Here is a 24,463-nt window from a genome sequence, read left to right as displayed (position 1 = left end):
GGGGAAAATTCGGGAGTATAGGGAAAACGCAGGGGAGTGGAACTAATTGAATGGAAGGCCAGCACAGGAATAAAAAGCCCAACAAGCCTGCCTTCATACTGTGACATTAAATACTTCCTGCAGTTCCATCAGCAAATGGTGAGAACTACAATCACCACAATGCATTGCATGGTGTGCGTCTGCGCACTAGGCGAAGACAAAGCGACCCCTCCCGGGAGCGGGTGAGAGGTGAAAGGTCGCACTGGTCTCGGAGGCTGTGGGCGGAGGGACGGTGAGGGGGGTCGGGCGCGGCAGGACTTTGAACGGTCGTTTTTTGAATAAAGTCGGCGGCGGTGGCGGCGGCCGGGCCATGTTTGTGCAGGAGGAGAAGATCTTTGCGGGGAAGGTGGTGCGGCTCCACATTTGCACCATGGAGGGGGCCGAGTGGGTGGAGGAGGTGACCGAGGACACCGGCATCGAGAAACTCAAGGAGCGCTGCCTGAAGCACGTAAGTCAGGCCGGGGGCTGCCCTGCCCTGCCCCACCCCGCGGGCTGGGGGCAAGGCACGACCGCCCTGTGCTGGGAGAGGGGTGAGCTGCCCTGGGTGGCCTGTCGTGCGCTGGGGAGGTTGGTTGGTGGGTGGGGGGCTGATCCCCACCCAGGAGTGTTTGGGGGAAGGGAACCACTGCCCCGGTGGTCCGAGTGGTTGTGCCACCGGCTGCCTTCTGCTGGTCGGGGCCCTTGTGCTGCCCCCTCACCCACCTCCGTCCGAAATACGATTTGTTGTTGTAAAATCGCTGAGACATTATTATCAGCGTTTCATGCTCAATGCTTCCAGCGATCTTTTATTCAGGACGTTGGCATCTTTTCCATGTATTATGTAGTTTACTTCTTTCATGTGTCCTTTAGCTGCGACTGCATTCCATAAATAAATGTACTAGACTATCTTCATCCCATCCGCACTGCAAACGTGGTATAACTTTTAAAGCACTTCAATATCTTTTTTAATAGGGCTGGGTCACCAAACTACGATTTGATTTTGCCCTTGAACTCTTTCCTTTTGATTCTATTTACAGTTGAAGTTTTAGAAGTTTAAAATGCTGTGCAACTCTCTCTTAAACAGACTTATTTCCACTGCTCGCAATTAGAAACTTTTTGTGTAGATGTTGTCAGTGGATTGATTTTTCTCTCTCTCCTGCGCTGGATGCCAATTTGTGCACAATCTACTCTTTAATGGTAAATAAGCTTCTACGTTGGTTGCTTAAGGATCTAAGTGTTGGTTTTGACCTATGGCTAGCCTGTGAGTCAGAAGATTGTGGGTTCATGTCCTTTTCCAGATATGTGAATACTTAATCTTTGGTAGTTCAGTGCAGACTTTAGGAGTGTTTTGCTGTTGCGACTGTTCTCTTTAAAATAAGGTACAATCCATCTGTTCAGGTATGTTTGGCACAACGTCTGACCAACCATTATTCCACAGCTAGCTAAAAATAAGTTCCTGAAATCATTCTCATTTCAATTTGTGGGACTTTGCTAGGCATGAGCTAACTTCAGGGTTTGTTTGCGTAACAATAGTGACACGGTTCCCCTGTTCTTTGACTGGGAGGTGCTTTGGACCATCTGCAGAGATGGAAGGTGTTTTACCAATGCAAGCAGTTTCTTCAAACTGAAGTACATGGAAAAACACAAAATAAGATTTACTATGAATTCATTTGATAGGGTCATAAATTTAGTGGCACATATTTGCTTGAGTTGCTTCAAGGTCGCATCATTTATGAAGGTGATTATTGCAACCTAGATTAGTTATGGAGAAGATGATACTGAAAAATGTGGTGCCTAGCTTTGAAGGAGCTGATGTCAGTCCTTAAAGCCGTGATCATTGAAATTATTTTTAGCTAGTTTGCTTTTTTTTACCCTATCAAATTACTGAGTGTTTCTTATCAGCAGTTTTTGGATTATGGTTCCAGTGAACTCTTGTTTTGGACTCTTGAAGGCTAAAAGCTTGTCTTTTGCCTAGTTTTTATATTAAAAAAAATGTGGGTTTCTTCTTTCATTTGTGCCCTGGCAATTACTAACTGCCAAAAATAAATAAGCTCATAGTGCAGTATACAGGCTGTTAGAAATACTCTGCATTCACAGCTGACCCAAAGTTGGATCACTCCTTATATTTAAAATCATAATAATTGGTTCTTGTCAAGAGTGAAGTGGAATAATATTGTACAATTTTTTTAAATGATTCCCTTTATTGATTTATTGTTTTTTTTGGTCTCTCTGTCAATTATGGGAATGCCTTTTGCAGGTTTAACTTTATAATTGAAGACAGATCAGCATGGACATGATGGGCTGATTGTCCTCTTGTGCTGTTAATTTTCCAAATACAAAGGAATTTTTCTATTTTATGTACTTTGACTGATCTTGCAGCCCAGAGGAAGAGCAATACACATTGCTAAGGAGACACATACTTGTGTTTGATCTCCTTGGCTGTGAAGAGTTAAGTGTGACAAGTCTTTGCATCCTGGCTTTGAAAAAGGATATTAGTCTGATCACTTCAGCTCTCCTGAGACCTCTAATGGTGTGATTTGTGCAAGAAAGAAAGAATGTATGTGTGAAGGTATGATCAAGCTAGACTGGGTGCTCTATACTGTCAGATTGCTTGCCAATATGTGCAGCTTAGGTGCACAAATGAAGAATGTTAAATTTGTATTTACCCTGCAGTCTTTTGAATTAGTACATCCTTTATTTAAAAAATTCTAGGTCACTATCAGGCACCGGTAATTTGGTTTCTAATTGTAGGAATTAATAATTACGCAGGCTTGTGCACGAAAACATGTCAGTTCATTTTTCAGTGAAGAATAGCTGAATGGGAACAAACCTGAGGATTAAGATGGATGCATTTGTTTTAAATGGGTAGAAGGTGTAGGTTAATGAGTTAACATTTGGTGGTGGAATGGAGAATGGTAACCTGGTGTTCAGGAATTGTGAAAGATGGGAGGTGTAAGAGGGAAGTAGATCACCGTCACTATGAAAATAGCATTGTTTGTATGAAAGTTGGCTCTCTGGGTCAGATAAACAGTATCTGGATGAGATTGGAAATGCATACTTAGTTGAGGATGTTGCTGAGCTATTTTGTAGTTGCAACCTCACACCATCAACTTCATTCAGATTGAGTTGGATGGTCTAAAGGAACAAAGCCTGTTAATGTTAAAGGCATGGATTATGATTTTGGAAGAGAACTTCTTAATAATGTATCCAAACTTGGCAGAAGTGCTTGGGGTCAAGCAGCATGCAACGATTCTGTATTCTGACTCATCAGCTGGAGACATTGGTTACTGGGGAGAGCCAAGGGAATGGCTCAGTTTTCTTTTAATGAACTGGCAATAATTTTCTATTATCCTTTTATATGGTGTTTATCCTTCATCTTTGAAGGTGTTTTTTTTCTTTCACTGCTGTACCTGAAGTTTTGAGGTCTTTGACTGGCTGTGGCAGTTTTCTTGAGAATAGCACAAGAGATACCCCTGTGTATTTGACTTTGTCTTCTGGTGTAGTTATTTGAGTACCTTGAGCTTCATTAAATTATTAGATGTCCAGTTTGCTCCAGAACTTGTTTTCTATTTTACTCGTATCTTACTTTCTAGTGGTCTGATTCAATAGGTTGGTGTTTATTTATATATACATATATATCAGCATTGAGCTGCATTTAGCCCATAGGAATGGTATGCACATTGTTCCAGTTTCTGGCTATAGCTAGTTATTCTTGGCCCAGCAACATGTTTGATTCTGGTTCAAACATGTTGACTTGACCATCATTTAATATGCTGCCAGCCAGTGCATGTTATTTTTAAACTTGGGAAAGCTGTGTAAAAGTTTAACACCTGATGTACACTACTACTGTGTTGGCCAATTGGAGTTGTATTCCAGGAGACTTTTCGGTCTATCTTTTTAAAAAGAAAACTTTATCAAAACTGAATTTCTTCTGTGTTTGTGTGTGATAGACCTGATCCATTACTTTTATCTCCTTCCTTTACCCTCCTTTTATTACTTGAGACTATTTGCCTGTTACCTATTTCATTCTTTTTTGTTAGTTTCAAATCTTCCTTTTTTGTACTGCCCATCTTCAATCCCCAGAAGCTTAGTCACTTGGAATATATTCCTCAACAAGCTTGATTAGAACACAAACTATCAATAGAAAAATAACCATCAGCCCTTCCACATCATTGGTGTAATCTGTTTTACTTGTTCTAGCCTGTGATATCACCAGAGGAAGAATTCTTCTTATAGAAAAGGTGGGACATTTTTCTTGTATTTAGCTCAAAAAATTTCTCAAAATGGCTTACTTTTTTTTAAATCTCTCCACCAACATAGTTGGTAGTTTACATCTGTATAGTTGGTTAAAACTTTGTTTAGCTGAACGTCTGCTTGTCTTTTTCCATTAATGTTCTTCTAGTCCATTGTGTAATGGATGGTGAGTGTTCACAAGTTAGATTTCTCCATCTTATTTTTAGATGTTTTTTAAAATTTGTATTTTAATGTTTGATTTTGGAAAACTACATAATTTAGTTGTGCTATGGGTGTGACAAGTATTTACTGAGAGGCATGTAAATTTCTTGGCCTGTTTTTAATATAGATTCAAGATGAACAAATTTATTCTTGGCTTTGGTTTGGTTGAGAAATGGTTCTGGCCACTGGTGGTTAAGACTTTTGTTTATTGGGCCTTTGAGCTCTCTGGAAATAGATTATATTGCACTCCATAACAGATGGAAGCAGTAGACCTTCCAGTAACTTGTATTTAGAAGTTTTGAGATCTGTATTGTGCAGGACCCTCAATCTCGTGTCTTGATTAAGTTGGTATTGTATCATGGGACTTGCTAAAGGAAAATTACTTTTCATCTCCCAGGTCATTGACTCTTGAGGCAAGAGTACCAGGAAAACCAGTCATTCTTTGGTATCCCATCTAAGTGATCTTTTTGCATAAGAGCCTCCTTGATTCATCAGGCTGTCATAGTTGTGGTGACTTCATTAATGAACGTGATCCTACCTTGCTGTTCGCACATGCATTTCCACTAGGGGATGCTGGATACTGGTCTATTTGGGCAAGAAAGTCAAAATAACATCTAATTATAGCATCTTGCCACATCCACTTGCTATGCTGCACAATTGATTAAGTTTCCTGCTGTCTTTGACATGGATGCTCTTTTTCAACACTGATCTGAAAAATACTGTTGTGAAATTATGCTTAACATGAGGAGAACAATAACTTGGTTCTAAGAATATTGTGGAAAAATCTTTCAGAATTTGGGACTTTAATGTCTTCTATTAAAAAGGTATCCTGATAGGAATGGTTTGTTTTCCTTTTAAGTAAAAAAAAAATGAACCTGGCCTGCAGGATAATAAGTTGGAGTTGGCAGTTTTGTTGAAATGTGGTGTACTGGTTCAGAGTCTTGGTCTACTTTATAAAGTCCTTAAGCTTTTTTAAATTTACTGCCCTGGGAAAAGGTAATGGTTTGCATCAGTGTCATATTGTTAACCTTTGGAGATTAGTGAGGAAAAAGTGGTGTTTCATTCACAAAGGGTAGCTTATACACATGGCTTGAACTGCTTGATACAACATATTCCTGCATTATCTTTAATTTAGAGAAATATCCCCATGGCATTTGACAAACTAAATGTGAGACCAAGCCACATAGGGAGATGTTGGGACAGATCAAAAGCTTGTTTGATGAGGTAGTTTTCAGAGGCATAGCTGATTTTTTTTAATAAAAATTATTGTTGGTGATCAATAATTGTAAGGTGCTATATTGCATAGACAAAGGAAATCTGAAGCACTAGACAAGGAGAACTTGAAGAGCACTAGTCATGAAGAAATGCAAGGTTGATGTCAGAGATTCCTCACAATGATTGCTGTGTGGAATGGAGTCTGAAGGTGTGATGAAGGCAGTGATGCTATAGGCACCAGTAAGGTGAATGAACTTAAAAGAGCCTCCCTCATGTATGTCATGTAGTTTAAAGAAAATTGCCAATATTAATATGGCTCTATTGGATGCACACTCCCCTCCTCCTATCCTCAATCATCCTCAAATTTGAATTTTCCAAAATCATGCAGCTGGTATCCTAAACCACATCCTGCATGCCTCTTGCTCACTGCCCATGTGCTTGTTATCTGCATTGACTTCTGGTCCATCAACACCTTGCATTTTTAAAAAAAAATCTTATTCTTGTATTTAGATCTCTCCTATGGTCTTGTTCATTCCACTGCATTAGCCTCAACTAGCATTATGTCCCAACATTCAAATCCTTCGCCTTAAGGAAAGGCCATAAATTGCAAAAGTCCTGATTCTTGTGTGGATACCAGAGATGATAGTGGAGTCAGCAGCTAAGGAATGGACTTAATGGCAAGAAGCAATGATGATGTCTTTGATCTTGCTGGTATTTAATTGGAGGACATTTCCATCCATTGAATACTGTCTGATGCATGGTCTAACAGTTTATATAATGAGTCAAGAAGGATGGTGCTGTGATAGAGCTGTGTGTAAACAATATATGTACAGAACCTGATATTGCCAAAGGAGAGTGCACAGAGGAGAAATGGTAAGCGCTTGAGGATAGTTCTTTGGCAGTGGCTAGAGGAGTGTGAACAGAAACTGTTGCAATTGATTTTTGTCCATGATTGGAGAGCTAAGAAAGTGTATTGCTGCCAACTGGATAATGGTGGAGTGGCAGCTGGAAGAAGGTTAGTTTATCAAAATCACAAAGTCTTTAGTGATCTTGGGTGAGAAATTGATTGGAAGGGTTCAAACATGTTTCCAGGAACAAAGGTCACAGATTTGACAGCTGATAGATTCAAGGACTTTTTTTTTTGGGAGGGTTTGTTGATGGTGGATAGAAGGATTGAAGAACTAGCTGAGAGAAGAACCATGAACAATATTAGCTGGACCATTTACTGTTTTAAGATTACGCTACCTACATGTTTGGTGTGTAGTACTCACAATTCTTTAGAGGGAGGGTTGGGAATTGGTCCCTGAAGAGAGACCTGAGCATGAGGATCGTTATGCACTGATTTTAAAAATAAAATAATCTGGTTGATATTCTGGAACTGGATTAGAACTCAGTTCTCAATGGAAAATTAAAACCTATAGACTCTTGCCTCTTGGACTCTTAATTTTGTGCTCAAAGTTTGGCCAATGCTTGCAAGGTTATAGTCATTGCCATTCTCAGTTGTCTGAGAATTTGACAACTGGTATCTGGAACCCCTACTGCACTTATGGTAAAGGCACTCCCAAGACATTGAGACATGGAATTCTGGCATACTGAAGTAACAAAGATGAAGTAATAGCAATACATGTTAAAGTTGGATATTGAAGTTTGGAGAGCAGCTGAAGGCTGGGGTTATGTTGTTTCAGATTTTTTGACATTGCACGTGATAGCAGTTGGGATTTGGGTGATTCTTTTATCTAATTTGTGTATATAGAGTGCTCACAGCTCAGGGTCCAAACTTGGGTTCACAAGTATGTGAAATTTTCAGTTGTGACACCTATGGAGAAAGCACTCGTTAGGACACAATCCTTCAATTTTAGATTTTTTTTTCCCCCCTGGCTAAATTACTTGGGAGTTATGTAAAACTGCAGTAATACGCTGGTACTGCCAAGCCAATTGCAGGGCCTGGTGGTAATGTGAGATGATTTATTAAGAGCATGAGACGTGATGTGTGAGATAAAAATGAACAGCTGAGTGGTTAAGATCAGTAGAGCTCGCCTGAGACATTAATTGTCTTGGGGCTTGGGTAAAAGCAGAGAAAAGCCAGAACAGGTCTTTGTGCCCATGTGAGGTCTAATGCACGCCCTCTGTGTACCTATTAGCTGAGGATAGAATTCTTCCTGGATGTCACTTGCAGCAGGTTCCCTATGCTCACGGGGCTATATCTTAAAGAACTGATGGATTTGGGAGCAGGAGAAAATGGTGAAACTTTTTAAACCAATGTTATACTAATGTATTTTTGTTTTATTTTTCCCTTTTCCCTGTTTCTAGTACTCTAACTGAACCTAATAACAGTGCCGGTTAGTGTTTCAGCATTATGGAAGTAAAAGATTGAATTCAGGCCTTTAGTGTAATATTTACTGTGGTGTATCCTTTCAGAGTTAAAATCATTTTTTGATTTCTTGGCATATCCTGCAGTGTGTACAGGGAGGATTAGAAGATCCAAAGACAGTTACACACCACAAACTCATTCACGCTACTTCGGAGAGGGTCCTGTCGGACACAAAGACTGTGGCTGAAGAAAACCTCCAGGATAAAGGTGAGTATCATTGCAGCCCTGTGAATGGAGAGGATTTTCGGGAAAAATGTTACTATCAAATTTTTTAAGGTGGTGTAATTTCTCATTTTTAAAGAACAATACTGATAAAGGAAGCTCATTTGAGAGTTTGCTTTAAACTAAGTTCTAATCCTACTGCGATAACTCCCTGAATAATGGGTGTCTAGTGGTGGGATGCATTGGAAAGTACAAATATTTGAGTAACTTAGTCAATCAAACGTGGAGAATGTTGCAGTCTTAAGAACTTATTGTAGACTATCAGTTTTCTCCCTTTTTATTTTAAGTATTGCTTTTGAGTTTCCAGTTGCTGTCCTTGAATTATTGCTGGACAGCTCTGTATGTTGTTGTAAAGAAATTTAGGTAAGTGAATAGACTGTTGGTACAGGAGACTGTGAAAAGTGAAGTGACAAGATGCACAAGGAAGTAGTGTTAAGTTGCAGAGCTAATCCAAAAAGTTATAAAAGGAAAATAATACCGATGTGGAAAAAAGACTAATATAATATGATTCCATACAGAGAGGAATTGTATACAAAGAGTTTATATTCATTTATTACTCAGCCCTGTTTGCCTTGGGGAATAATGGTGAGCTTTGTCCTTGAACCTTTGCTGCCTGATACTTTGCAGTACCGCTAGGTAGGGAATTCCAAGGTTTTGAGCTGGGGAAAGGTTTATGATGTCTTTGTGTTGCATTATAAATGGCCTCCAGGGCCAGAAGTGATTCTTGCCTTAAACTGGAGGTCATTAATTTGTGCACCTCGGTTCTGGACAGGATGCTGTGAAACATACTCAAGTAATCCCTACCACTGCTAAGCTTGGGCTTTTCATTTCTGGGTAACTGGATGTTTGGAGTAGTGTGATTGAAGGAAAATATAAACATTGGATTGCACCAAAGCAGTGGTCTAAGTTATCTACAGTAGCAGAGAGATTTTCTCTGGTAAGTAGCTGAACCACACAAAGTAGGAGAGACCTATCTTTGGTCCTTGGTCTGGATTGATATTAGAGCTTTAGTAGATCTCAGTGTTCTTGAGTTAAGTCAGGGAGTATTATCTGAAGTTCTAGTTCATTACTGTCTGGTAAGGGTTGTTTATAGAGTTGAGGACAGAGTCAGGATTGGTTTTACCATTTGTGGTGTTTACAATCAATAATGATCATGGGGACAAAGTAAACAGGAAAGCTAACAAACTGTATCCCAACAGAAAAAATTAGAAGTCATCATTAAAAGGATGGTAAAATATTGTTACTTTAAATATCGAGGATCACAACTTTAAAACTAAGATAAAAATGGAAAACACTGGAAGTACTAACCAGATAGTGCACTGTCTACAAAGAGAGAAACAGAGTTAATGCTGAATATCTCCAGAATTTTATGGTATTATTTTAGATTTGCAGCATCCACACTTTTTTTTGCTTGTGAAAACCAAGTCCTATGGTGAACCCCAGAGTGTCCAGGTAAAATAATGGCATGATAGCGTGATAGTTTAAAATGCTGTTGGTAATTCCTGTGGTTTAACTGGATAATGACATTAACCTTTACTCTGCTTTGTTTGTAAGATGCTGAGTAGTGTGTTCAGATAATCTACTGTCTGCTGTTATCTCAGTTGCATATTCATCTTTACCTTTGTTTTTATTCTAGATGTTTTATTGTTAATTAAAAAGCGGGCCCCTGCTGCTCCTCCCAAAATGGCTGATGTTTCTGCTGAAGAAAAGGTAAACCACTTATTTAAAATGATCTACATTGCCTTTTGGGTGAAACTCCACAATATTAGAAAAGCAATCATCTAATCTTTGCTTGGTTGTTTTGCATCACTAAGGATTGCTTGTAAAATCACAAGATTTTTCCTGTGGCCTTGTTACATTTAATCCGTAGTTTTCACCTTAGATTGGAAAGCACTGAATGTGAAGTAGAAGCTTTTGTGTAGTTCTCCATATTTCCTGTGGAAAGATAAGAATGGGTTTATGGAGTGATTAAATGAGTGCTTCTGACATTGTCCAGAATGATTTAGTTTGCCTTTACAAGGTATTGGATATTATATTGGTAGTTTATAGTCTGCATCGCACCATCTTTATAGTCAGATATAAAGAATTTTCCCTTTCCTTTTTTTTAGAAAAAACAAGAACAAAAGGCACCAGATAAGGAGGCCATCATGAAGGTGACAGCTCAACTTGCTGCTCGGCAGGTTGATCGGATGGTCACCCAGCACAACCTGCGAGATGTACGTAACTTAACATTTTTTTTAAAAAGATTTTTAAGTCAACTTTTATACAATACATTTAAAAACATCTTCTCTGCACATTTCTGACCCACTTATTTCAGGATAAATTCCTATCCACCCCAACTGCTGGCAAGAGAATGCAAGTAATGGGTTTATATAGGCTGTTTCCAAAGTAATTGTTTCTGGTATAGGAATTTGGAAAGTCAATAAAGTTAACAAGGCATTACCTTACCCATTGTTAAATCAAGTTTGTTTTGGATTTAAATAATCAGGGATGAACTTTTATGTTGGAAATCAATGAAGCTCAGTTTTAAAACTCTTGAAAAATGCATCTGAGTTCTGGGTGACTTTTAACTCCTGGAGCATAAGGATATTTTCCAGCTCAAAATCAATAAGCAGCAGATGCTTGTAGAGGGTCAGGATGCTGCCAACTGGGACAATGGAATAGTTCCTAGCCCTTGGTAAGCCACAGAAAGGGGGTTTCTTGCAGGGAGGCTTATATCTACTCTGCAGGGTCCAGAGGGAAAGTTCTGCTCGGTCTTGCCATACAGGTTATTTTAATAGATCACTTGTCTCACCTGGCCTAGATTTGACTTCCTATTTGTTCATTAGGCAGGAAAGCTAAGATGACTTTCCTTGTGGGGATATTTAACATTGGGTTCCAGTATTGATGACAGAGCCAAGCCTGTTGGGAGATCTTGCTGCCAAGGTCTTCAAAATTGAAGACTATGGGAAAGGACTGTGTCTTCCATCTGATATTAACTAACTCACTTGTTGCCTTATTTCTACCCGCTGAACAATACTCAAATCAATCCTACAGAATAAATATCAATAGCAGGAAGGAGTTACCGGGGTGCTAATGGTGATTGAAGTAATCATTACTGAGGGGCTGAATGACAGGGACACAAAGCCAAAATGTGACCATGTCTGCTTTCTGCCACTGAGTATGTTGCCTTGTTCCAAGAAATGAAATGTTAAAGGAGTCATTTTATGCTTAAATATGGAATTTAAAGAGGGATTGGGTAGAAGCGGATGAGCTGGTATATATTGATATTTAGCTGGAGTGTTAGTGATTTGAAGTGACTAGATAAACGACAGACCTTGCAGGCAAGATGTGATTTGCTTGCTTACAAGCAAGGGGGGAGGGAATACAAGATCTGTATTAACCAATTGTCTTTTTGAACTTTTCAACCAAGCAATGATATTTAACTGAAAATAAATCGTAAACTAACATGTATTTCTAGTTTCAGACAGAACTCAGGAAAATCCTTGTTTCACTAATAGAAGTGGCACAGAAGTTGCTAGCGCTAAATCCAGATGCTGTTGAACTATTTAAGAAGGCTAATGGTAAGATTGCCAATTTATTGAAACAGGTAATGGTCTGCTCTCTGGCGATGATTTTGTTTCCTATCCACAAAGCATGTACTTTCTAAGGTTATTGACTATAGTGGTTAAGTGCAGATTGGGAAGAACCGAAGTTAGACAAAGTTATTTTGAAGACTATTGAAGTGAATTGTCAGAATTATTGGCATTTATAAATTAGGATATTTGGTTGCTTGGTTTATTTGGTTTTTATTTTGTCTGTCTTAACAAAATTGTTGAGAGGCACAATATTATTTAGAACAGAGAACATCATAGAAAATATGGTAATGGACTCTGTAAAACAAGATCATAGGACTTCATAAAAAGCTTGTGGGGCTAACAGGGAGTTCCTGAAATGGTGACATTTCTGTACTTGGCCAGGAAGTGGAGCAATATTAAAATGGACTGAAAACATTTTCTGTCATAATGGCATCCTCTTTCTTTGGGTAACTAATAGTGGGTTGGGAGCTAGGGTCATGTCCCAATGAGCTTGGGTTTTACAGGATTCAAGCAAGTATTTTTATTTTGCAGTTCCCTACAGAAGTAAAACAGTGACATTGTGTCACTGCTAGATGTTTTATGAAATTAAACTGCTGTCTTCAATTCTGTCTGCTGTCTTTTCTAAGTATGAGACACATGCTTGTCCTCAGATTGTGTGTAATAAGCATCTTCAAAAGAAAACTAATTAGAGAAGCTTGGGAAGCTCAGCAAATCTGTGTCTATAAGATAGAATTCAACATCTTTGATTAATACCTTTTTAAACTTAAGCTGCAGACCAATGAGAGACATGGAAGAACAGATTAAAGTTCTAAATGTGAGAGTAAACTGTTCATTCTGATAATTACATTGTATGGCTGAGTGCTTGTTCTTTGCATTTTTGGAATGTTACTTAGCAATTATGGATGCACCAAACCATCTTAAGAGATGGAGTCTACTTATCTTCCAAATATAATGAGCCTGGTGTTTGAGACCATAAATGTGCTGAAGGGAATAATTGTGGAATAGAAACAAAGAAATCAAGAAATGTGACAATTTCTACTTTTGTAAAGAACTATTGAGTTCTCCTGTTGAAGCATTGTAACTTGCATTTCTATAACTACTTCTAAAATGTAAAGCATTCTTAGGGATGGTGGAGCAAAATTGTTTTTAAAGGAATACTGAGCCACATTGGTAGAGATTTGTAACTTTGATTTTAATCAATACAACTGCTGATTTCTTCCTTCTAAATCTTTGCCAGGAAGGGATGTTTTAATGAGGAAATGAAACTTAATTACAGGATCATGAATATTTTCATCAACTCAATAGTTGGGAATATTATTTGCAAAGTAGTCTTTATTTGGTTCTTTGATATGATGAATGAAACTGTAAAAACAAAAACTGCTGGAGGTACTCAGCAGGGCAGGTAGCATCAGTGGAGAGGGACGGAGATAACATTTCTGGTTAATGACCTTTCATCAGAACTGAAAAGGAAACTATCTTCTGATCAAGCCCTTTTCATTATATTGAACAGCTTGATCAAATCGTTTTGGAGATTAAACCACTGATTTAGTAAAATCATTGCAGAAAAGCTTTATTCCACATTTGAATTTTCAGATTTTTCAACAGCCGTGTCATATCTGTCATGCTCTTTTTAACGTTATTTTTAAAGTCCTTCTGAGAATGCGTTAATTGTTTCATAGTAGCTTCAAGACAAATTAGATTGTTGTGACTATTGGTGGTGTATTTTTCCTTTTCATAGCTATGCTGGATGAGGATGAGGAAGAACGAGTGGATGAGGCAGCTCTACGTCAACTGACGGAAATGGGCTTCCCTGAGAGTCGAGCAGTTAAAGCATTACGGCTGAATCAGTGAGTCTGTTTTGAAGAGTTGTGTTTTTTTTTTAAGCAAATGGCTGTTTTAGGTGGAGAATTCTGCACTGGATGATTGGTGATTGGACAGGTCTGTGAAGAAAGGATGGTAGTTGTGGCACGTAGTCCCTTTCTCTTAATACTAAGTATTGAAGAATATCAAAGCCCTTAGGGAATGTTATTCTGTTAACTAGAGAGCCTTCTAAATTGTGTTTACTGTCACACTTAAATGGAGCACTATTTTATTTTTCAAAGGATTTGCCTTTCTCTAAGCTTCCCTTTGTCAAGTTGGAGGAAAATAGCTCAGCTACTGTAAATGTTTATATTTTTTTAAATGTCCCGACTTGGAATACCCAATTCTATCTAAGGTGATTTTTGCTTTGTGTTATGATGCTCCCATAACAGCAGAATAAGTATATTCCCAAACCTAGCTGTTCATTTAAATGTCTGGCCAATAACAGTTGTATGATAAATTGGGGTGTGTCAAAATGGTATGTTAAGAACCGTCAGACATTTTGTTTTGGGTACAAGAATCAATCTTTAGCCAATTTAAAAAAAAAATTATTTTGTTTCAATTTCAAGTATAACTGTCATTTAGCCTTATTTACATTACTGATGCAGAGAGAGGCAGTCTTAGTTCTGCAGTCCCCATTCTGGGGTTTAAATATCTGAAGTAGAGTTGCAGCTGTACCAATAATTGCAGGTTTTCCCTTCAACCTCCAGTATGTCTGTAACACAGGCCATGGAGTGGCTAATCGAGCATGCAGAAGACCCTGCAATTGATGCACCACTACCTGGTCCCGGAACATCTGGAGGAAGGAGAGCAGCAGCAGAGGAGGCAAAGCCCGAAGCAGTTACTGAAATTGCCAAACAAGATGAGTTGACTGATATCTTCAAGAGAATTAGGAGGAAACGGGAATTTCGACCAGAACCCAGAGTGAGTAGAATGAATTTTCCCCAATGCTGATGTCATAAGGTGGGAATGTTTCTTGTACTAGGTACACTTCATATTAGTTGGGATGCTCACTGATGTTTTAGTGTGGCACAGATATGTTACAAGTAGTCATTTTTCCTAAACCTGGATAGGTGAAGAGTTAAGGATGCAAAATAATTATTGCAGCATAGGCTATGAAAAACTGGGGCTGTTGTTGAATGCTCTGCATTCCAACTCTTGTCTGTGATTTTTTTTTTTGCTGGCAAAATGAGGAAGTTTTGTCTTCTGTGCAAAATGCTGTGTTATTGGCCAAAGATGTGAAATCAGTGCCTGAGGATTTCGTCAGTGTTTAGAGTCAGCTGCTTTAACCCCTCAATTCTCTGCCCACTGTATTGTAACTGTTCATCACACAGGCTTCCAGGCATTTATGTACATGTGGGGAATGGAAAGGGAAAATCAAAAATAAAACTGAATCGTGTCACCGAGCAGAATTGGAGGGCAATTATTCTGGCCATGTGTAGTGACATGTTTTTAAAATGGAGCATGATTATCATTTGTTATGTCACGACTTTGTTCTTAAAATCCCTTTTCTGAATGCTGCTAAGGGGCACTATATTAATCCTTAATAGGCCATGAAAGGTTTTATAAGTAACGTGCTATTTATATAGTGTTGAGTGAAATACAAGTGTTCAAACAGTTGTCAATCAATTTGTATTTCCTTTGATAGGCAATGATTGCTCTAATGGAAATGGGATTTGATGAAAAAGAGGTAATAGATGCATTGAGAGTCAACAACAACCAACAAGATGCTGCTGTAAGTACCAAAAGGGCAGTTTATTAAATGAAACAAAATATTGTCTCATACACGGTGGTTGATATCTGGAATGCACTGCCAGAGGAGGTAGTGGAATCGGATACACCTACTACATTTGAGGCATTTAGACAGGTACTTGACTAGGCAAGGTATAGAAGTATACAGTCCTAATGCAGGTAACTGGGATTAGTGCAGATGGGCAAAAAGGTTGGTATGAACACGGCTGAAGGGCCTGTTTCTGAGCTGTACAAGTCTGACTCTAAATACTTGTATCTAATTGCATTTGAGTTTTATTCACTGGGTTCTTAATTGAGGTTATCTAAACCATGAACAGATTGCTTAGTTTAAGGGGGTGGGGAAAGTAGGATGTTTGTGCAAAATGAGTCACTGATAATTTAAGAAAAGGTGATTATGGTTGTTTTCATGAGTCAGCATGGAGCATAATATTGCATCTCTCTGAAGAGGTGGTGCATTCATTTGCCATGGTATTTTTTCTCTATTCTGGGCTTGTGTATAAAGTGTTATTTATGGCTGTTCCCTTTTGAATTTCTTAGCAATATCACTGAAATAGAATAAAATAAGTTAGTGGTCACCACTTGGCTATGAAAGTTGCTTTGCTGTCTTAGAAGAAAATTAAAACTGTCTCTTTGGTGTAATGGGTAGCAATAGTGGTCAATCTAGTAAAGCCCTGCAAACCAAAATGTAATAAAGGACAGCTGCTGGTGGAACTGTATCCCAGGAAATGTTGGTAATGAGGAAATCTTGGGTGAGCAAATTTGGTTAAATTATTCAGCCAACTGAAAATTACATTTTTAAGGCTCCTAAAGAGCCTTTGTGCAGATTTGTTGTTTTTTAAGCTAGGATGTTTTGTTTTTTCCTCTCATCCACCTCTCCCTCTGCTAGTTTACACCCTCTCTCCACCCTGGGCCTAAAATAGTGCTTTGCATGTTTTAATTGAGTTTATCACCATAGTATTTTAGGAAGGGTTAGCTGAGCTGTGGAATGTGAGTAAATCACATGAATTACCACAATCACTAACAGTGTAATAGTTTTACTTGTGCACTGAACTTCCCAGTTTTACTTGATGTATGAGAAGGATTGTTGGGAGTAGGAATTTGAAGGGGGGAGGCACTCTTGCCATCTGCTGTATCTATTTAATGTTGAGCAGAATTTCCTTCACAAATCCACAACTGCAACTCCCAAGGTTGGAAAGGGGAGAAATGGCCAGGGAACCTCTGAGGCACCATAATTGTGATCATCTTCAAGAATGAGAATAAAACCATCTATAATAGTTACAAAGAGGTCTCTGCTGTTTGACTCGAAGTAATTGAAAGGTGCTTGACACACAAATCTACAAAATGCTCTCTATTCTAATTTGTTATGGCAAGATATTACCAGATGAATGGAGAAAAGAATTTGAGGATATTCTCAAAGTATAACCACCTCACTGATTCCTGAGAATCCTTGGCCCGTAACCACTTAAAATTTGGGATGACATTGAGACTCTCTAGCCTCTTCATCTGGGCATATAAAGCCCAATCCAAATAGCAGGGGAGCATCACTTCCCAAACTACACTCACTTGTACTGTAAAGCACCTTCTGCCCCACCTGTGGCAGATTCTGTGAGTTCCACAGTAGACTCATCAGCCACTTTCTGAACCTACAGAATTGGACTTGCACCTTTGACCCTGAAGGACTGCCTAAGAGGAAGAAAAGATGCTATAAATAAAACTACTTCAAATTAAAACATGTCTGAAATATGATTTGACTGCAGCTGCCCAGTTGGGAGAGTCTACATTCATCTGAACCTTTTGATGCTGCTGATACCCAGTAAATGAGCACTTTGCTACCCTTGTCCCAATTTGCACCGGTTGTTTTTAACCCATCATCCTGGAACTTGGTCACCTTGTTGGCTCCTGGTTAAATAATGCCTTGGTTTCAAATTCACATCCTTGTTTACAACCACCTCCACTGCTTGGCCCTTCACTATCTACAACCTCCAGCCCAACAATTCTTGTACATATCCCCAGTTTTAATTGCCCAATGATGGTCAGCCATGCCTTCATCCTGTAAGGACCAATGTCTGAAATTTCCTCCCTAAACCCCTTAATTTCGAGCTTTAAATAATTTCCTGCTTTAAAGATGCTCCTTAGAACACCCTTTTGAGCAAGATTTTTGTTATCTACCCTGAATTCTTTGTGGCTCAGTGCAAGAGTTTGTATGACCTTTTCAAATAATTTGTGTCATTTTATAATAAAGGTGTAATGTGAAAGTAAAGTCTTGTAATTGAAACATTATTCTGAATCTGTCATTGTATTGTTACAGTACCAATTGATCTGCAAAGAATAAACTTGTATTTTTTTAAACTGATCAATAATGGGCAATTTTTAACATTCAGTGTGAGTGGCTGCTGGGTGATCGAAAGCCTTCCCCTGAGGAATTGGATAAAGGCATTGATATGGAAAGTCCATTATTCCAAGCCATTTTGGACAACCCTGTAGTACAGCTGGGACTGATTAATCCTAAAACGCTGCTTGGTAAGTTTTCTTAAAAAGCTTTGGTCTCGTGAAAATGTGTGAACTACGTTTAGAATTTCAAACTGCTGCTTTGATTTTGATTCCTTGAATCTTTTCCAGACAGTTTTTTTTCCCTCTCTATTTGTCCCTGCTATTTTCTCCTGAGGATGCTAGCTACATCCAAGTGTTTATTTCCACAGTGCCTTTGGAGTCTAAGTTTGTGTTGTGTTTAGGAGCAGGCCATTTGGCCCTCCAATCTGCTCCACCGTTCAAAAAGATCACTGCTGATCTGATTGGGAATTCAATACATTCCCACACATCCTAGGCAACTTTTCACTCCCTTGTTTATTAGAATCTTTCTACTCCAGCCTTAAATAGACTTATTTTTGATGCCTTTTGAGAAAAAGTTTCAAAGATTCAAGATCCACTGACAGAGGGGAAAAAAATTACCTCATCTGCTTGAAATGGGCAATCCCTTATTTTTAAACAATGACCCCTAGTTCTAGATTACTCCACAAAAGGGAATATATTTCCATGTTCAATCTGTTAAAACCCCTCAGGATTTTGTATGTTTTTTAATTCAAGTCACTTCCTGTTTTTTCTTCAAGTCACTTCCTGTTTTTTCTGACCTCCCAGGGGATACAAGCCTAACCTGACCAATCTTTTCCCCATAAGATAATCCATCCATTTCAGGTATCAGTCTGGGTAAATATTCTCTGAACTGCTTCCAATGTATTTACATCTTGCCTTAAGTAAGGAAACCAATACACAGTACTCACCAATGCCCTGCATAACCTTCCTACTTTAATATTTAATTTCTCTTGAAATAAAAGAACATTCTGTTTGCTCTATCTGCATACTAGTCTTTTGCAAATGATGTACTAGGGTACCTGTCTGCACCTTGGAACTCTAATCTTTCACCAATTTTCCAGCCAAAATGGACAATTTTACACTTATTCTGTTTCTCTGATCTTTGGCCATTCATTTAACCTACCTATATCATTTGAACCCTCCTTGTGTCATCTTCACAACTTGCTTTCCTACCCATTCTTTGTGCCAAAGGTTGTCTTCTGCTCAGCAAGATTTAACTAGTTTGGTCTCTGTTTTTCGAATGCAAGAGGTGATAAACATTGAGCTGTCCTGTCTTGTGTACGTGTGTTCACACAGAAGGTTGAATAGTGATTTGCAGCAGAGGTTTTGCCTGGATGTTTCTCCCCCTGGTAATCTAGAGTATTAGCCTTGCAAAGATCATTGAACTGCACAATTAAAGGATTATCTCCTATCAGTAGGTTTCACTTCCTTAACCAATTTAACAGTTGCATGGCTACATGTTAACAGTATTTGAAAATGAATAGTTTGTGTTATTTGGTGGTTGACAACTATATTTTCCATTCACTGAACTCAGTGACTCAGATTGGAACTCAGTGACTCAGGGATTCATCAACTGTTTAGTGAGTAGTGTTTTCAATTTGTTACTATAGTATTGATGCCTTGCTTTGTAACAAAGCATAGCATTGACATAGATGTTCTAAGTACACTTCAGAAAGTTTAAATGTCCCCCCAAATCCTGTGGACGGAACATTCTACTTATTATCAAAGTGCTGCTATCCATGGATGTTCAGTGAGCAATCTGTGACTATATGACTGCTACTGTAATGGTGTGGTTTCCCTTGTGCAAACAGTAGTGATCTTTATAAGCAAGAAAGAAAACTTCAGTGGAAAGCTGCATAAACATTTACACAATACAAAAATAACTTTCCCTGTGGACTTCTGTTCTTTTGCAATAGAACAATGGCTGTGATAGAACTGCCAATTGCCCTTGGCAGCTGTTATTGACTGATTCTTTTGGAGCAGCCTCACTTGTTTTTGCTTTTCTTGGGTAGATGAGAAAAATATGCGATGGGATCACAATATTTGAGATGTATCTCCCTTTCCTAAAAAATCTTTTTTCATTATTTGTTTTTACGCTGCCTTTCAATCGGATAGTAGGAGCATCAGGCCTGTGGACTTTCCTAGTTTGATCAACACTGCTATTTCATAAGCACACACCAGGGGGAAAGGCAAATCTCCCTTACTTTTCCTTCTCCTGCATGGTCACTCCAAGACACCTGTATAGTTGTCCGATCAAGAGGTAGCAAGGTCTGTCAGCAAATGTCATTTATTCAATCTGGGCTTCAAAGGAAAGTAAAATCAATTTCTTATACTGTACCTCTGTCACCAGGAAAAATGATTTTGACCATACTGTCCTTCAGTATTACTAATTAACGTAAAAATAAATCTTCACAGACTTTTTGCAATATACTTTGCCTGTAATTCTCATGGCATTTGATTCTTCTTCGAATAGATTCTGGCAATGCACAGATCCTGAGGGCTTTGGTCTGAGTAAATCATGCCTTGCTTGCACTTTAACATCTTGAGTTTGTAAAGAACCTTAGCTTTCCAGCAGGATTGGCAGAGTTATTGATGGCGTGGAAGATGGGCTTAGGCTGCAGAGATGTATCGATAATTTGGTGAAATGGGCTGAAAGATGGCAAATGAGTGGTTATGAATTTGGGAGCACTAATGAGGCTAGGCCATACACCATGAATGGTAGGGTCTCGGAGTATTGAGGAACAGGGACTTCGAGTACAAGTCCCTAGATCTTTAAAGTTGGCAATGCAGGTAGACAATGTGGTTAGGAAGGCATGCGGGATACTGGCCTTCATTAGTCAGGGCACTGAATATAGAATTAGGGACATTATCAGCCCTCAGTTGCAGTACTGCATGCAGTTCCGGTCGCCGAAGTATAAGAAGGATGTGATGGTGCTGGAGAGGATGCAGAGGAGGTTAACTAAGATGTTGCCTGGAATGGAGCAGTACATTTGAGGAGAGACTGCAGAAGCTGGGTCTTTTCTCCCTGGAGTGGAGGAGGTTAAGAGGGGATGTGACTGAGATGTATAAAATTGATAGAGTAGACTTCAGGGATCATTTCTCTGTATCAGAGGTAGATAAAATGAAAGGACATGGGTTCAGGGTAAGGGAGAAGAGGTTCAGAGGGGATATGTGAGCGACCACCTTTACCCAGAGAATGGCAAGTACCTTAATGCACTGCCTGAGAGCATGGTTTAAGCATTCGGGTGTCTTGATGACTACTTTAATTGCTTAGGCACAGAGGGCTATGGACCAAGTGCTGGGTGATGGGGTTAATATAGAATGGTGCCCACTGGCTGGCATGGACAAGTTGAGCCAAATGACTTGTTTCTATGGTGTATGATTCTATGATAAAACCAATGAAAGACAGACTCTTTCCAGGGTTAGCATGGTCTTTTAAGTTACTTATTTGTTATTGTTTTCACTTAATGCTGAGTAACATCTTTAATAAAGGAAAGTACTTTATTGTAACTCAAATCTGTATACTTTTTTTGCTATACATGATTAATTTAAAAATGTGAATATACCACAAGTGATTATTTAATAAATATTATGTAAAATTTATTTAAGTTAATCTTGAGATTTTTTTAAAGTAATCTTGCACTATGCAGTTATCTACTGTTGAAGTTACATTTTGTGTTGTGCTACAATTCACTTCCCCTTTTTTCTCTTCCTCCTCTGACTCCCACGCTCCATTGCATTCCCTGCCCTTCCCCTCTCAATCTCTTCCTTTTCACAGCATTTGAAGATATGCTGGAAAATCCATTGAACAGCACTCAGTGGATGAATGATCCTGAGACCGGCCCGGTGATGCTGCAGATTTCTAGAATTTTCCAGACACTGAATCGTACGTAGGGCATCTGCCCCTCTTCCATGACACAGGTGCTTCCAGCTACTCACCTGCAGAGATGTTTATCATTTACTGAGAAGAGCAATTGTGGATTGTTCACTGGTGGAGCCTGTTTGTACTTAAAATATGAGAAGCTTGCAACTACATCCACTTAACTACTGTTGCCTTTGGATCTAGTGTTTAAGGCCTTGATCTGAGGTTTTTTTTTAATTTAAAGGAAAGGTTATTAGTAATTGCACAGAATTCAAGACACAAAAGAGAACACTTATAAATACAAAAGACGATGGTAATCCCACTTTGGGCAAAGGGCAACAAATGTGTCATTTGGCATTTGGACATTTGTGAACAGCCAAAGAACAAAGGGTAGAATGCTTGGGATCCACTAAACAGACGTTTACTATTGTTTGAATTGCCTTGGTTTTTGAGCCCTATACCTCTGAAAGGGAGAGAATGACTTTGGTAACAGGTGACCAGTACTGTTCCTTCAGAAATGCACCAAAGCAAACTTGGAATGACCTTAATGTGGAGAGCTTTGAAGCTCTTGCTTATCAAGGTTCAGTCCTCTAAGAACCTCAAAATTAGCAGCAGCGCACCATGAAGGAGGCAGTCCTGCAGACAGTACTGATTTAGTGTTGAAAATAAAAGGTGATAATTGTAGCTTGAGTAAGGGTTTTCTTATCACATCTTTTGCTAATATGCAAGTTTGGCTTTTCCTTGCACCCAGCAACATCAGGGTATGTACGGGAAGTCCAACGTTCAAAATACTCGCAGTGCCAAATAAGTCTCTTTTAGAGTAAAGAATACTCCTCCCACTGCTTTTTTTAAAAGAAAAGTTCAAAGTAATGAAAAGAAATGATTCCTTTGCAGCTTTGGAAGATGATCTCCTCTTTCACTACATGGTACTAAGGTGCTCATTACTGCTGTGTTTAAGGAATCTATAAATGCTGATTTTTTTTTAATATAGAATGCTGTATTTGGAGAACTTGTACAGATGAGTTTTTACTTGTGATATCCCTGGGTTTTCCATGCACCAACTTGTAACATCTGTGGGAAAAGGGAAAATTTAATATCCATAATCATTGTGACTTATGATGATGAATCCATTCAATGAAATTGATTACCATGAACAGATGAAGTTGTTTTGCTTTTAAATTAGTTTTACAGTGGTGAGATACTAAAATTGGTGTTAGGGTTTGAATGCTGGAGTAGTCATCTGTTTATGAAAAGGAAATGTTTTGGTTGCTGGGGTATATCTTTACACTAGAACATCTGTAAGTAGTAACATTTAAATGAATACCAGCAATTGATGCACAATCAAAATAAAGAGACCTAGTAGAAGAAATGCTTAGGTCCCTGTAGAGCAAAATCACTGTTTCTCCGGAAAGTACTTACGATATCACTGGATGTGAAGGCAAAAGCAGTTCTTCCCCTGTGGTGCTTTATAAGTGTTCTCCTTTCTTTAAAAAGTGTACTGAGATTATCAGGAGCTACTGATTCACTAGCGACATTAGTTTGTAGTTTAGAGTGCGAGACTACCAGTGCTTTAAAAGGAGAGACTGAGCAGAGTGAAAGGTCTCTTCTGCATTTATATTGGCTGAAAGGATTGTCAAAAGATTTGCATCAAAAGGGGGGGAAGCATCAGGCTTGCTGTTTTTTTGAAATTTGGTTGACTTTTAATTTTCTACTGTTTCATTTGAAAAGATCTGCCTGACTTCTTAATCTTCAACATCATTTCCCATTACAAGCCAGACCAACTAACCTGTCTCCTGATTGGTTTGGAATAGATTGGGTTGTACAGGAAATGGCTTTCATTGCCTGAAGGGCAATTTTAAAATAGTGTGGAGAATTATTGATTGAGACCTGTGCAATGCAGAACCTTCTCCCAGATGTAACTAGAGGAACTGAAGTGCTGTGGTTGGTAAAACTTTTTTTATTGCACAAATTGGATTAATTTTTGCATTTCCATAGTTCTAGATATTCCAGAGATTCTGTTTTAACAAATGTACTTGCACTTCCTACTCCCTCCTCCACCACCAGCCACCCCCCCCCCCCCCCCAAAAGCCATGGATGATTCATTGCTGTAGGTACAAATCTATGGCACCTAACATTTTTGTGCAAGCCCAATGAATAGTACCAGTAGGCATTTTGGTTCTCAAAGCAGGAGGATGAGGGGTGATATCACTGCATAGCATTTGGGTGTCATTCATTTCTTAGAATTGTAGACATTTATGACATTTAAAGTGACCCATACCATGCCAGCCAAAAGAGCAATGAAGAATTATCCTACTTGCCAGGTCTTGGTCAGTTGTCTTGTAGTTTTCTGCATAGTGAATGCTTATCCTGGTATTTCTCTTATGTTAAAAGGGTTTTTATCTCCACCACCCTCCCAGGTTGAGTGTTCAAGGACCCTGTCGATCTTTGGATGAAATAAATTCCCCACGCCCCCCCCCCCCCCCCCCCCCCAACCAATGCTTATCACATCCTTCAGAGCAGCACACCAGCTCTAACCTAATGACTGTTCTATCTTCAGCTTGACCTTGCTCTTGTATTCTTTGCTTTTGCCAGCTATGGAGAAGTGTTCCACTCATCGTCATCATCATTTATTCATTAGCTTTGCTATCTTTTGGGATCCACCAACAAAATTCTCCTGCAGGGTATCCTATTGTTTATTGGGTATTTTCTCACTGTTTGCACTCCCCCAAAGGCATTACCTCACACTTCTTTGGAATGAAT

At 38.9% G+C, this 24,463-nt stretch overlaps 1 protein-coding gene across 2 annotated transcripts in view; it reads left to right on the top strand.

The window, feature by feature from the left end:
- The first annotated feature begins 254 nt into the window (after window positions 1-254).
- Window positions 255-24,463, top strand: part of ubac1 (UBA domain containing 1) — a 53,209-nt gene continuing 29,000 nt past the window's right edge. For both annotated transcript variants that reach the window (XM_052037044.1, XM_052037045.1), the window contains exons 1-10: window positions 255-487; window positions 8,146-8,266; window positions 9,918-9,991; window positions 10,390-10,497; window positions 11,742-11,844; window positions 13,598-13,706; window positions 14,430-14,643; window positions 15,368-15,454; window positions 17,853-17,991; window positions 21,620-21,762. In XM_052037044.1, coding sequence (XP_051893004.1) covers window positions 350-487; window positions 8,146-8,266; window positions 9,918-9,991; window positions 10,390-10,497; window positions 11,742-11,844; window positions 13,598-13,706; window positions 14,430-14,643; window positions 15,368-15,454; window positions 17,853-17,991; window positions 21,620-21,735 — 1,209 coding nt within the window. In that variant the 5' untranslated portion in view covers window positions 255-349 and the 3' untranslated portion in view covers window positions 21,736-21,762. The remainder of the gene's footprint in view (window positions 488-8,145; window positions 8,267-9,917; window positions 9,992-10,389; window positions 10,498-11,741; window positions 11,845-13,597; window positions 13,707-14,429; window positions 14,644-15,367; window positions 15,455-17,852; window positions 17,992-21,619; window positions 21,763-24,463) is intronic.

The sequence above is a fragment of the Pristis pectinata genome, chromosome 23 (genome assembly GCF_009764475.1).
Source record: "Pristis pectinata isolate sPriPec2 chromosome 23, sPriPec2.1.pri, whole genome shotgun sequence".
NCBI lineage: Eukaryota > Metazoa > Chordata > Chondrichthyes > Rhinopristiformes > Pristidae > Pristis > Pristis pectinata.
Note: the sequence above shows the minus strand (reverse complement) of the source record. Positions and strands in the feature narration are given on the sequence as shown.